The 14,107-nt window shown below is 33.2% G+C and overlaps 1 protein-coding gene across 1 annotated transcript; it reads left to right on the forward strand.

Moving 5' to 3' along the window:
- The first annotated feature begins 832 nt into the window (after positions 1-832).
- Positions 833-3,902, forward strand: LOC132179772 (small ribosomal subunit protein uS4y-like). The gene is made up of 3 exons (XM_059592541.1): positions 833-942; positions 1,253-1,634; positions 3,520-3,902. Exons 1-3 carry the CDS (start codon positions 915-917, stop codon positions 3,701-3,703), a joined length of 594 nt encoding a protein of 197 aa, XP_059448524.1. The 5' UTR covers positions 833-914; the 3' UTR covers positions 3,704-3,902.
- The last annotated feature ends 10,205 nt before the right edge of the window (positions 3,903-14,107 follow it).

A 14,107-nucleotide genomic window follows, 5' to 3' on the forward strand; every position in this document is an offset into this window, starting at 1 on the left:
AAAGACTAATGTTAATTTAATAAATTGAATAGAACATTTTTCATCGACCTAATTTAAGAAAAAACTTTGTCCACCTCATAATTTTGAAATCTTTTTGTAGTAAGTAAAATTTACAAATAGGTTCTTGCACCTGACTTCTACTTTAAATTTTAACATAAACCATTAGAATGTCATGTCAACACCAATAGTATTGTAATATAATATGTGTTCCTTATAATTAAAAATAAAACAACAACAATATATAATACATATATAAAAACAAAAGGAAAAAAAATAAAAATAAAGGTGTGGTTAGGCTACTCCCAAATTAAGTAGAGAATGTGGTCAAACCATCATAAAACTTTTGGACCACCTATTAGGCTGAAATTGAAGTTAGCCAAACCACCCCCCGCCTCTTTGGCCCAATCACCAACAAAAGTTTAGGTGTGGTTCGGTCACCTCCTCATCAATTTGGGAGTGATCAAACCACCGTTTGACACGTGTCACGATATTATTGCTGCAACACTTTTGACAATTTTCATTAAAATTTTAGATAAAATTTAAGTAAAGGAACATGTTTTTCGATTATATTTACTATGATAATTTTTTCAATCACTTTTTGTATCCCATGAGACTATTTGCAACTCAATCAAATCTCATCGAGAAAATTTGTTTATTTGGAAAATTATACCAACTGAGTCCTCCCCAGGGATCATGGGCTTTATTTGTTCCACTCCAGTACAATTGGACAGCAGTTTGGGCCCAAAACACAATACAGGCCCACAAGTGTGTGCTGCCAAGTAGGGTTAGGGTTTAGTCCTTGGAAAGGAAATATATAAAGCTTCTTATAAACGCACACTGCTTCTTCGATCTTCAACCCCCACACATTCTCGCTTCAGATCGCGGACTGAGGGTAAGAGCACCGGCTGCGCAGCATGGTGCACGTCTCCTTTTACCGGAACTGTAAGTCCTCTTGGTCCCGACCTGTTCTTTTCATTTCTCTGTGCTATGTTTTCTCGATTCATGATAAGTAAAACGCATGTTTTACCATCGTGTGTGTGATCTATTTCATCTTAGTTCTTTCCAGTAAACAAGCATCCTCGAAAATTACTTAAAATATGAACAAAAATCAGACCCTGGTTGTCATTAGTGAGGTCAGACTGTCGTGGTACTGACTTCGATCGAGTATATTTCGGTCTAAAACGAAAATTCGAGCTTCTGATGAACGACCCAACTTGAAATTCGTTTTGATAATTAATGTTATATACCCCAGATGGGAAAACCTTTAAGAAGCCCAGACGTCCCTACGAGAAGGAGCGTCTGGACGCGGAGCTGAAGCTCGTTGGTGAGTATGGGCTGCGGTGCAAGAGGGAGCTCTGGAGGGTGCAGTATGCACTCAGTCGCATTCGTAACAATGCGAGGATGCTTTTGACACTGGATGAGAAGAACCCACGTCGGATTTTCGAGGGTGAAGCACTGCTGAGGAGGATGAACAGGTACGGGTTGCTGGACGAGAGCCAGAACAAGCTCGATTACGTGTTGGCCCTTACTGTCGAGAACTTTCTTGAGCGTCGTCTTCAAACCCTGGTGTTCAAGTCTGGTATGGCCAAGTCCATTCACCATGCCAGAGTGCTCATCAGGCAGAGGCATATTAGGTATGTATAAATGATGAGGTCTTCCCTGATATGCTTATACATTACGTTTTCTGATTGTCTCTTCTAGTTTTTGTGTTTTGCATATGCATCAATTTTGTTTATCACATTTTATCTCTTATTAGTGGATGTGATTTGCTATTAGTCTGGAACCTCATTTTGTTATGAATCTTAAGTCATTTTAATCAAATATGAACCAACACTGATTTGTGTAAAAAAAAATTAGTGATTGTCAAAGAGTAAGTTGCTATGATTGAAGTGATTGATTTGTAAGCGTGTTTATCATGGGAGAGGTGACTTGAGCTTATGGGTTCAGAGCGTGATAAAAAAAAAAAGTAGGAAACTAGGAAACTTGAGGGATGACGTTGGCCTTTCCCCCTCTAAAATGTTAAAAAGTGGCTCTGGTGCCTGGTGGAGTTAGGACCCAATTAGCCTTGGTGGATTTTTATTTTTTATTTTTTTTGTGATTGTGCACTCGGATTAGGTCTTAATACTACTTTCATTGTATTGCTTTGTAGGAACGTTAAGTATTTAAGGCCCTTTATCTTTTGTGAGTGGTTTGTTTCAATATTGGTAAGGGTTGGCACTTGGATTGGGCATCGGTTACTTTCTCATTAACTAAAATGCTTCAAGTAGTAAGGCAAATTTTGACTGCCCTTCTCACTGCTAATTCAATTCTAGAGTAGGGTTTTGTTCAAGTGGATTAATTATATAAAATTTGGTCTATGTTGCAAGCAATCAGATGAAAGTCGTGTATACAGTGCACTTCTTCTTACATGATTTTTTTTTTCATTTGACTAATCATCTGGTTCACCCTTTGTACTCAGAACTAAATGAATGAGTAAATTTAGGAGTTTTAAGAGTTTGTGACCAAATAAAAACCATTTGGGATGGTGGCTGTTGCAATTGATACATAAGAAGGTAGTACATGAACTCGTATATTTTGCTTTAAGGAATTAGTGTATTGATTTTTATTTTATTCCTAAAAATTGTGGAATGTGGTTTCTGAATTTCAGACAACCAAGTGAATCTTACATTTGAGATGATTCATGGCAAATTTGATGTTGTGAGGATCTAGAGTCTTGACTATGTTCTTGGGATAGACAAATTATTGAGAGCTCGAGTATAAAAGCATCGAGTCTGGTGAAGATTGTACTCTCATGGTGCAGGTTGGTGTCAATTGGGTGATTGAAGGGCTTGGTGGTTGCTGCATTCTACTAAATAAGCCTTATTCTTTTTTGTGTCTCACCCTTTAATTAGCTGCCCTTTATTGAAGCAGTTTGACTATTTTGAGATGAGATTTTTTGGTTTCCTGGGTTGGTTCGTACGGAAACAGCAAATCTGAGTTTTGCTTTTTGAGCTTTGAGATAGCGCACAGAATTTTTTCCCTGTTTTCTAATTATTTTGTTTTGTCTCAAAATTGTTACTAATGGTCGGTTTTAGTAGTTGACTTGGAGTAAGATTTTATGATTTGGCCAGTTGGTTTCTCCAGTGGGACTCTGGTTAAGCTGGGCGTATCCTTTAACATTCACTTGCCCCGCAATTGACTACAACCCAATGCCTTCAATATATAGGCTGGTTTTTCTAATTGGTCAATTTGATTATTAGTAGTTACTCCTGAGGAGCACGGTGACCCCCCAACCAGGCAACCAACTTAAATCCATTTTTTAAATATATTGCATTGACTACCCCCTATTTGTCCATGCTTGTGATGAAATAAAAGTTTATTGTGTTTTTGTGTCATGCTTTTTACTTGGCAAGAAAAGAAATGACAGTTTATTTAGTTGGAATATCTATGAAATCTTTATCCGTGTTTGATTTACTGTCCAGTTTCCCAAGATAATTATTAACGGGTAAAGGTAATAATAATTCATTTTGGCCGCTTCAGGGTTGGCAGACAGGTAGTCAACATTGCCTCATTCATGGTGAGGGTAGACTCACAGAAGCACATTGATTTTTCGCTCACGAGTCCATTTGGTGGTGGACGTCCTGGGAGAGTGAAGCGCAAGAACCAAAAGGCAGCTGCCAAGAAGTCTTCTGGTGGTGATGGAGATGAAGAAGAGGAAGAGTAAGCTCAAAACTTTAGATATATGATGGTAATGGTAATAATAGAGTTTTTTCCAGACAGTAACTGGGGCTTTCTGTGAATGGCCCTGCATAGAGAAGTTTTGCTTGTTTCCTTGACTATTTGTTTTGGTTATATTATTGGATAATTGACTTATCTCTCATGAGAATTATCTTAAATTTCATGCTTAAATTCTCATTTTATTATGTGGGTTGTGTTGGGTCGGTGGATAAATGTTGCGGAACCAGAGGAGAAACATATGTTGGTGGTAATTGGGCCCGAGAACAAATTAGGTTACAGTGAGCCTTATGGGCTTCATGTTAATTGTTACCGTTACGGATCCTCAAGGATAATGGGTGGAAATTCTAGGCCTATTTCAAATGGAACAAACTGTAAAGGATAAGCTTGTTTTTTGTTTGGGCTATTTGGGCTTTTGAACCCTCTTGATAGTATAGTAGGCCCTACAATTCTTGCTTGTGTAGCTCCCCAATATTTTTCTTTCTCCTGCCTAGCGTAAAAACATTAGTAGCAGATGCTCTATACGTTATTGTTATTATTATTATTATTTTTATTTTTTTTTAAGTTTAGAGAACATTTTAAAAAAATTACAAAAACCTAGTCACATTAGATGTCTTACATTTAACTCTCTCTCAAGGGGTTGATACAATATTTTTCAATGTGTAGAGAACCCTCTACATTATTTTAATATAAACATTTATCTTTTTTATATTTTCTTTCATTTTTTTTGTCTTTAATTGAGAATTGTGTTGAGATTTAGTCAAAAAAGTAAGGGTAGGTAGAAAATTTGTATTTTGTAAAGAAATAATATTTTAATTGTATTGGGAAAGGTAAGGGAAGTTATTGTGAAATATATTTTCATAGGAAAGCAAAAAGTAATTTTGTACCCTAAATTTAAAAAAAAAATCAAAAGAAAGTTGCTGCTAGTGCTCTAACGACGGTATTTTTGTACAAATATCACACTTTTTCAATAAAAAATAAAAAAGAAGAAGAAGAAAAAGGCCAATTCTAAGATGTATGATTTAAATCACATTTGGGTACGTGAATTTGGCCGACTTTTGTGTAAGGAGATGTGACTTTGGAGATGGAGAGACGTTTGGTATTACTCAAATTTTGGGTTGGATATAAAGGGCTGGAATTGTTGGTCACTTCATGTGTGAGAATTGTGAAATTTTGTAATATTGTCGGTCCATTTTATTTTTTAAAAATTGTTGAAAAAAGCTTTCACCTTCGCCGGATCTATATGATTTGCAAATAAAAAATTACCTTTTGAACATATGATTTATAGAATAATAATAGGAGGAAGAAGAAAAAGGAAGAGACAGACCGTAAGAAAACAGGATTGAGAAGCATAAGAAGAAAAAGACGATGTGGGTTCATTATGTCGTAATAATGTGTGATTGCTTCATTTTTCATTTTAATTTTGTTTTATTTTTTTGGTGGGGAATTACACGTAACTATCAGGCCAGGCTGTATCTAATATCTATATCTAAAGTGAGTCACAACGTTATGAAGTGATCCTCTTTTAAGGAACGCTGTCGTACACGTACTTTGGTTTTTGTGTGGTTTTGTAAATGTGGAGTTGGAAACAGACCCCCTCTCAATCAGCCCCTCTGGTCTTCTTCCTCCTTCAAACCTTTCATCTCTCTCAAATTAGTTGGGCCAGCGGTCGAATAAATGCATGGTCATGCTTGCACTCATCCCCATCCTTATCATTTCTAAAATAGTGGGCACAACTTGCCTCCTTTTACTAGCCTCCTTTTTTGGTGGTCTCATCTCATTATTATTATTATTTTAATTGAAGCATAGTAGTACTAGCATTATTACAAACAATATCTTTCAACATCAGCATAAAAAAAAATTAAAAAATAAAAAGGAAATAGATATAGTTCTAATTTATGAATTTAAAATTTGTTGAATTACCAATTATCTCAAAAATATATTTTTTTTTTTCTTTTTTCTTTTTTTCGTTCTTCTATCATTCTCTTTGGTTAAAAATCAACCATTGAATTTGTAAGATCCATATAAGTGAAGGCATAGCTCTTATGAATTCAATTGCTAATTTTCAAAAGACAAGTATGAAAAATTATTAGATAAAGTTAAATATCATTTTCAATAAATTTACTTTTTTCTATTAGCTTTTGCCTTTTGGGGCAAGTGGTATGTTATTTCTTCCTATCAAGCTTAAACTTTTGAGATAAAATCACAACTTATTTTAAAAGCTTAAATAAATTTAATTATTTAATTAAATAAGTATATTAATTAGCTATGTCAACTATAGAACGGAAGCCACTTTGGTATATGTTATGGTAACACGCAAAACAGCCATTGAGAGTATATATAATACATCTTTGTGTCGGCCAATGAGGTCCAAATATGCCCACTTTTTGATGCAGATCGCTTGATTCTAGATTCTGTTTAGTGGTTTTTTTTTAAAAAAAAAAAAAAAAAAAAAAAAAAAACTAATAATTGAAGTACTGAGAGAAAGGATTAAGGCATTCAACATGCACTGAGAGAAGAACCAGTTGATGTTTTCTCTTTGACAAAGAATGACAAGTACAACGCACCCAATCCAGGGAGCATCTGAAAAGAAAATTATTTCGATTAGTGCAAAGGTATCCGAATCCATGAAATAATATATTGTTTTAGCATAAAGTCTTAAATTATCATCATTTCAAAACATGTTAGGTGTCCCTTGTATGTTTATGTTTTGTCAGATAAATGCGCATGATCTGACGTCTTACTTTACAATCGAGTATTTGATTGGTGGAAAATTTATCCTCTCTGTTAAATTACGTGATTTTTTAACCTAAATAAATATAATTATCCCATTAAATTCTATTATTATTATTATCACGTGTTAAGACAATTAGGATAGAGATTACTGGAGTAACAAAATATCAATTATTCTGCAACAATGGAGGTATGTTAATTTTCTCGATTCAACAAGTAGGACTAATATCGCTTTAGGGTGGAAAAAACCTAGCCCTCAAATAAAGGAGGAGGGAGCCCTTCCCCCTCTCCCCCCTCCCCTTCTGCGCCTTTTTTTTTGTTTTTTTTTGGGGATGTTTTTTGTTTTTATAAGTGTTTTTCAACCAAATATCAGCAACTTCAGCTGCTACCGCCCGCCCTCCAAGGTGATGCGCCTCCCTTCTCTTCCATTCACTCCACCACGTGTCAACGCTGGCTAGTGCTCATCATCTCCTCCACTCCAATCGCTGTTGATTTGTTGGCTTTGTTGCTTGTTTTGTTTGTTTTGAATAATAGTTTTCTCTTTAGATCTGCTCTCGTAAGTGATCTACGAGGAAAATTGTGTAGTTTTCCAACTGTTTTTGGTCGATGAGGAGTGGATCTAGTCTTATCAGAAGCAAATATGTGCTTTTATGGCTATTTTTTTTGTTAGGACTGGGTTTGCTCTTTTTTTGTTGTCTGTATTTTCGTTTGAATAAGGATTATCCAGATCTTTGGGTTGTCGATGTAATTTGTTTTCAGAGCGAGGAAGATGAGCTACCTATGCATTGAGTTGAGTCTGTTTAAAACAGATCTGGTGTTATAGCTGAAAAGTAGTCATAGGTTTGCGAATATTGATGTCATAGATAGGTCTTGAATGCGTTTAATTTTTATATAAACATCTATAATTTGTAACCCCGTAGCTTTGACTATGATTTTTCAGAGCTTTTTACTCTGTGATGTAAGACTGTTATGCTCGTAATCATTTTTCAATGAGACTAGAAAAAAAAAAAAAAAAAATTCTTGATGCAAAATGAAAATATCTACTCGAATAATTATAACACGACAATTGACACCCATGGTGTCAATAACTTAATAGGATTATACTTTATAACAACTCATATTTATCTTCAATCAAAATGCTTGAACCTCTCTCTCTGTCAAGTCAATATCCCTTATTTGTTTTGTGGGCACCACATATAAAGCTACATTTGCCTAATCTGTACATGCACATATTAATGACCAAGTCAAATGGGCATGGGGTGTTTAGCATGACACATTGGAGGAATTTATTGCATGTATGTTTTTAAAGCTACATTTGCTTAATCTGTACATGCACATATTAATGACCAAGTCAAATGGGCATGGGCTGTTTAGCATGACACATTGGAGGAATTTACTGCATGTATGTATCGCTACATATTCATTTTTTATAATAATTTTATATTACTAGATTGATGTAGACCCTATCATATCGGCCTATCTATCGAGATATTGAGATTAAAGAAAGATACACAATTTAAGTTGAATATTATTGGATTGGGGATTAAATAATTGACTTGCTCCATGGATTACTCTAGAATAACTTAATCATTGATTGGAAAGTTGATATGACCAGATAAATCGCAGAAAGCAAGTTGGGAGATTTTATTTGGAAAACTTATTTTTCAACCAGTAAACCCCATGCTCAATCAATAGCAGCAGCATAGCGGGTACGGCACGGCCCTTTTGCTTTCAACTCCACCCACCTTTTTCTTATCATATCTAATGTGGTCAATCTCATAAATTAGTTAGGGGAGGAAATTCTATCAATTTAGTATTTTAAATTAATATTTATTTATAAAATATATTATTTGTATTTGTATTTTTAATAGTATTAACACTTCATATAAAAATTAGGGTTGATAATTTTTAAAACTGCTCATGAATATAATAATTTCATACAAAATTAATGAATTAGAATTAAAAATTTTGACATATTTAACTAAATAAATAAAGTTAGAATTAATGTATTTTATACACAAACACAAATTAACACCCAATAAGGCATCTTGCCGACCTATGGAATGATTTGTCAATAAGAAAACGGCAAATGAAAAGGAATATGCCAGTTGAAGATAAAAAAAAAACAAACAAACAAACAGAGAAATGAGAAAAGAGCAAAGAGTTTGAGGATAGTTTAGACCCACCCAATTCCATTCAAAAAGGGTGGCTAGTATTTATTCCTTTAAAATCAGCGTCATAGTATTGTGTTTGTCTAATCAATATTGGCTAGTGCAGCATCTTCAAATCTAAGGGCACTTATCCTCCCAAGATACGCCCACGTTTCTTCTCTAGAAGCATTTATTAATGTTTATCCCCACATCCCCTCAATTGTCATCCCACATCTCCCTTTTAACACATTTCTCTTATGTTATGTTTCTGTATAACAATTCATTTTAAAATAAAACCAACAATTTATGTTAAGAAAGGAATTTGATATATTTGTTAAAAGTATTTTAGGTGTTGTTTTCTTTTTTCTTTTTAACGAATTATCTCTTTATTTATATAATAATAAAATTAGGCAAAATATTCTGTCCAATACTAAAAATATAATTTAAAATTTTCACAATTCAAACATTATTTATAACATACATAATAGCCTATCGCGTTATTATAAGACAATATCTACAAAAAAGTTACCGTCTCAATCAATTTTAGATCTACAGCAATTTTTTATGAATCATGTCTCTATTCGCTGTTAAGTCATTGATTCCCTGACTTTTTTATCTCGAGGTTTGATACGGACACAACACAAACCCAACTCATGGCCAACTTCTCTCCTACATGTAAAAAAAATTTTGAATTTTAAACCAAACAAATTGTCATTTTTATCAAATTTTCAGAATCCCAAAATCCTCTTTATCAATTTTTTTTTTTTTTTTAAATGACACGTAGGAAATAAGTTGGCCATAAGTTGGATTTATATTGTGACCTTAACATTTTCCTGTTATCTCTACTACTAGTGTTTTATCAATTACAATCCTCTTTGCTGCCTCTACCATAATGACAATTCTTATTTATGCTTGATAACTCTTCCGTCATCGATATATGGAAAGAACCATAAATAAACAAAAGACCAACTGGAAACCAATTCCGTTATTCTTAAAGATTTGTGAACATAAAATCTAAAAAAATGAATAAAATTTCATCCTCATAAATCGCTACTAAAAGCAAATCTGTATTCTACAAAAAGTCAACACACTCTCACGCATTCTACGCGCCACAGCCAGCCAACCACGCACCGTTTGAATGCCCACCCCCCCCTCTCAACCACGCTTTGCTTTGTTTTTTTTGCGTTGCTTTTTTTCTAGGCTTTGATGGCTTGTCCTTAATTTGGCTTCTTATTATTATTTATTTTAATGTGATATAAATATCAAAATAACATTGAGTGTTTTGTATTTTAAATTATTTGTTATTATTTTTATTTTGAAAAGAAAAAAATAAACTTTAAAAAAAAAAAAAATGAACAAACATACCATAGCTGCTAAAAGAAATTAAAGGATACATATAGCTGCTTGAAAAAAAAATATTTATCAATTAAGAAGGTGGACTTAAAAGTGCCCCTAATAATGTGTTGATTGGTCATGGCCATTTCCCTTCTTTTAAAATTTTATTTTCTATAATATATAAATAGTTAAATTTATATATTTGGGCCAAAACAATTTGGTTTGGCCAGCCAAAAAGATTGGTTATTGGCCATATTATAAAAATTCATTTTATACCCAAACCTTAAACATGCGAGATCTATCATGAGCAATAATCGAAATCTGTCACTAAATAAATTAGACATAAACATAGCTCTAAGTAGTAACATTAAAGAGTTTAAGATTTTTGCTTTCTAATAATCAAATCGTTTTTGCTAAATGAAAGGGAAAGAGCCAACTAGGAAGAAAAGCAAGAAGGGTATCTTCCCAATAATATATATTATATATTGTGTGGGGCCAAAAGACGTCCAAGACATGGCATGCAAGTGGTGGCATCGCTGTACACACCTGTCTCCCTCACCGTACATTCAAAATCTAGGATGCTGTCATGTATGATCAAAGGCATGTTACATGTGGACATGGCGGACAACGCATTGCCTCGTCAGTATCTCACTATCATGTGGGTCACACACCTGTCCCCACACAGCGCCTCGACGACGTCCCTGCCACGTGGTCCCACCTGTTCCCCAGATTGCCTTGTCGCACTGGATTATTTTTATCTACCACACACGCAAAAAGAGATATCCTATTCCTAGCGTGGCCAAAAATTGAGTACGTACGCACCAGGCACCATCACATCGTGTCTCACACCAACGTCACGCACCAATCCGATAATTTCCACCTTTTTTTTTTTTGAACTTTTCTCTAATATAATTTTTCATATTACTAGTGAAAAGGAATGTGACACCACGCCCCAATCAATGAGGAGAGAGATATAGGATCCGTGATAATTGTACGTGGGCCCACGTAAACCAAACGACATCTTTCTCATATTATTTTATATTTTTAGTTCGTGTCCTACCGGCGCTTTAAGTTGAACCACCGAGAGTACATACTCACCAGAAAAATATCTCTTCCAGAGGCCCTCCAATGAAATATCTGACGTTAGCATCCATTCCGGTGACCTATTATTGCGTCTTCAATGGCAACGGCTATCTTTTCCACCAAAAGCCGTGCCGCGTGCACTGCACGCCTACGCAAAAAAAGTTAAGTGGAAGAAGACATAAGTTGGAGAAAGAAAATTAATTTTATTTTTATTTTTTATGGACAGTTCCACTTCTTTTATTCAGATTAATTAGTGAAAGCTAATTTAGTTTTTAATAACAAAGCTATTCTTAAACATTTTTTTTATTGGTTGGGTTGGTATTTGCTGCCACCGCCCAAGTTTTAAGAGATGATCCACCACGTCAAGAGAGTGATGTACCACACCTTATGTGACTCATTTCTTATTTGAATAAACTACCTGAATATTTTGATTGTAGGGCCTACAATTTCTCCTATTTGAGTTAGACAGGTTAATGATGGAACACTAGCAATTATTAGCAATTCTGGCTCGGATTTCTAGCCATTATTTTATTTTAGGCAACAAATTATGAAAACTAACCAAATAAATTTTAGACATCGACTTATGATATCTTTAAAATTACGTTTGAAATGTTTAAATGTATTTTTAAATTCAAAATGTTTGTTTAAAGAAAAAAATAATACTTATTTGATAAAAATATTAAAAACGCTTTTAAGAATTCAAAAAACTTAAAGAAAATTTAAACGTATTTTTGTTAAAAGTTTAAAAGTGATATTTTTGATCAAAAGCGTTTTTTGACTTAAAAATTCTATTTTTCAAACGTAATTCTAAATAGACTCTTACTCAAATAGATAAATTGTAAAATAATATTAGAATGGAAACTATTATTTATTTATTGTCTCTCTTCCAACATCGTCTTTAGAGGTGCAAACAAAAACCAAAAAATATTCATTCTAGAATTATTATAAATCCTATGTGAATAATTCCATCAAAAGTATTTGAATAGAAATTCGTTGAACATCCTTATGGGCCAATGGCTCTTCTGTAGTATGAAGAGGTAGGATCGTAAGCCTATGTATGCATGCTTTTTTTTCTTTTATTTATGAAATTTCATGAGCATTATAACATACTGAATACAACTCTAAAATATCATAGCTAAAAGCTATAAAGGTTACAAAGTCATAAAAATGACTTCAAGTTTTCGTTAACTCATGTACAATTACATTTAAGGAACAAGTCCACTTCGTGCAGACTAGATCTAGAACATGACTAGACCAAATACAAAACAAAAATTAAAAATAACAATAAATTAAAAATTCGGCCGTGAGAATTAAACCCTCACACCGATCTACTTCATCCCAACCTGAATGTCAGGACAACAAATCCTCAACTCAAAGGCTAGGACACACAAAATAAAAAATAAAACCCCAAAAGCAACAGCGAAAGAGCACAGCATCGTAAACATTCCTTCGGAATACAGGCTTTGGCTAAAGAAAATAATTAGATCTAAGGTTAAAGAGACTAATTCTAAATCTAGATCTAGATCTAGATCCATATTTAAATCTGCAAACTAAATCTAAAGCAAATCGCAGACCCGTGAAGGCTACAGAGAAGACACTGAGCATTGCTACCGTGAAGAGAAGGAAAAAAGATCTAGATTTAGAACTTCTCTTCTTTTGAAGTACTTCTTGGCATTTGGATGCTCTTTTACTGAGCTAACTTTTTTGGAGAAGAGTTTCAAGGTATATTACTAAGATTACTTATTAGTAAAAATTAGTCTCTTAGTTAGTATGGTTTTTAAAAAATTATTATTATTATTAATTACAGTTAAATTTTAATTTAATATGAATTTTAAAAATTACACTAACTTTGCAAAAATTAAAAATTAAAAATATAATCCTAAGCATTAGTTGTCACCCACACAACTATGAGAGAGTAGGAACAATTCTCTTCATTTTTTTTTTTTTCCGTAAGAAAACTGGATATTCTTCATTCATAGATGAAAAAAAGAATACAAGAGCAATAGCTCTAAAAGAACAATATTGGAAATACATATAAGAGTCTCCTCAATCCACAAATTATCCATTGTAACCCTCGATGCCTCCTTCGCCAAACCATGAGCCGCTTCATTAGCCTCTCGCTTAATATGGCTAATCTTCCATTGACGGAGGGATCTCAGAACTAGCTTGGTATCTTCCACTAAATGCCCATATCGAAACCAATTTTGTTCTGTTTCCCCGATGGCCCTAACAATTATCTCAATTTCAAATGAATTAGATAATAAATTAGTTATAGTGAAGGATATTTTTGTCATTTTCTTTTTTGATAAGACAAAAATAACCTTTAACTATAACTAAATAAAAATATTATCCAGGGTTAAAAAAACAATTTTCTTGCTGATTAAGGGCTATGCTCCCATGTGCTTCAATTGTACTCTTTCATACTTTCCTATATTTTTTTTCTCTTCATATACATGTTCATTTATTTTGTAGGAGACTATTTATTCCCTCTAACTAATATCTTTTTTGCTTTGTCTTTCGTGTTTCAATTTAATGTAAAATTCCAATTTATTTTTGAAATTGCAGTCTCTTACTCTCATTCCAAGAACTAAAATTTTCAAGAATTGTTGCACATTGTTATCCTTTTCCTTTTTTTTTTTTAGAAAAAAAAAAAAAAACACTAAATCTACTAATCTACATGAATTTGTTCATCTCTCTAATACAAAGACGGATAAAAAATTAAAAAAAAATGATAAAAATTATTTTAAATAATGACAGATTGAGAAAGTGTGTATATATATATATATGCCTCAGAAATTAGATCACCTTAAATAATATAAAGGGAATCATAATTTTATATGACTTTGGGTTTCAATTCCTTCGCTTCCGTCTTGAATAATACGAAACTCTTTTTTTTTTTTTCTCTCACGATTCCGATGGGAAAGTACCCTTAAATTAATTTTTGTTAAAATTAATAATTAAAAAATAACTCATAATTATGAAATAAAAATATAATATATAACGTTATATACTTGCGAAGCAAAATGTGGTGTATAGCGTTTGTCCGTTCGGTATTATAAGAGAGCGGTCAACAATAATAAAAAAATCATACG

The sequence above is a fragment of the Corylus avellana genome, chromosome ca4, assembly GCF_901000735.1.
Source record: "Corylus avellana chromosome ca4, CavTom2PMs-1.0".
NCBI classification, from domain to species: domain Eukaryota; kingdom Viridiplantae; phylum Streptophyta; class Magnoliopsida; order Fagales; family Betulaceae; genus Corylus; species Corylus avellana.

What these genes read in the sequence shown, in the direction of transcription:
- LOC132179772 (XM_059592541.1), top strand. Translation starts at nt 915, where the DNA reads ATGGTGCACGTCTCCTTTTACCGGAACT. An exon ending in CGTCTCCTTTTACCGGAACT is followed by an intron (nt 943 to 1,252) that starts GTAAGTCCTCTT and finishes TATATACCCCAG; the next exon opens with ATGGGAAAACCTTTAAGAAG. An exon ending in ATCAGGCAGAGGCATATTAG is followed by an intron (nt 1,635 to 3,519) that starts GTATGTATAAAT and finishes TGGCCGCTTCAG; the next exon opens with GGTTGGCAGACAGGTAGTCA.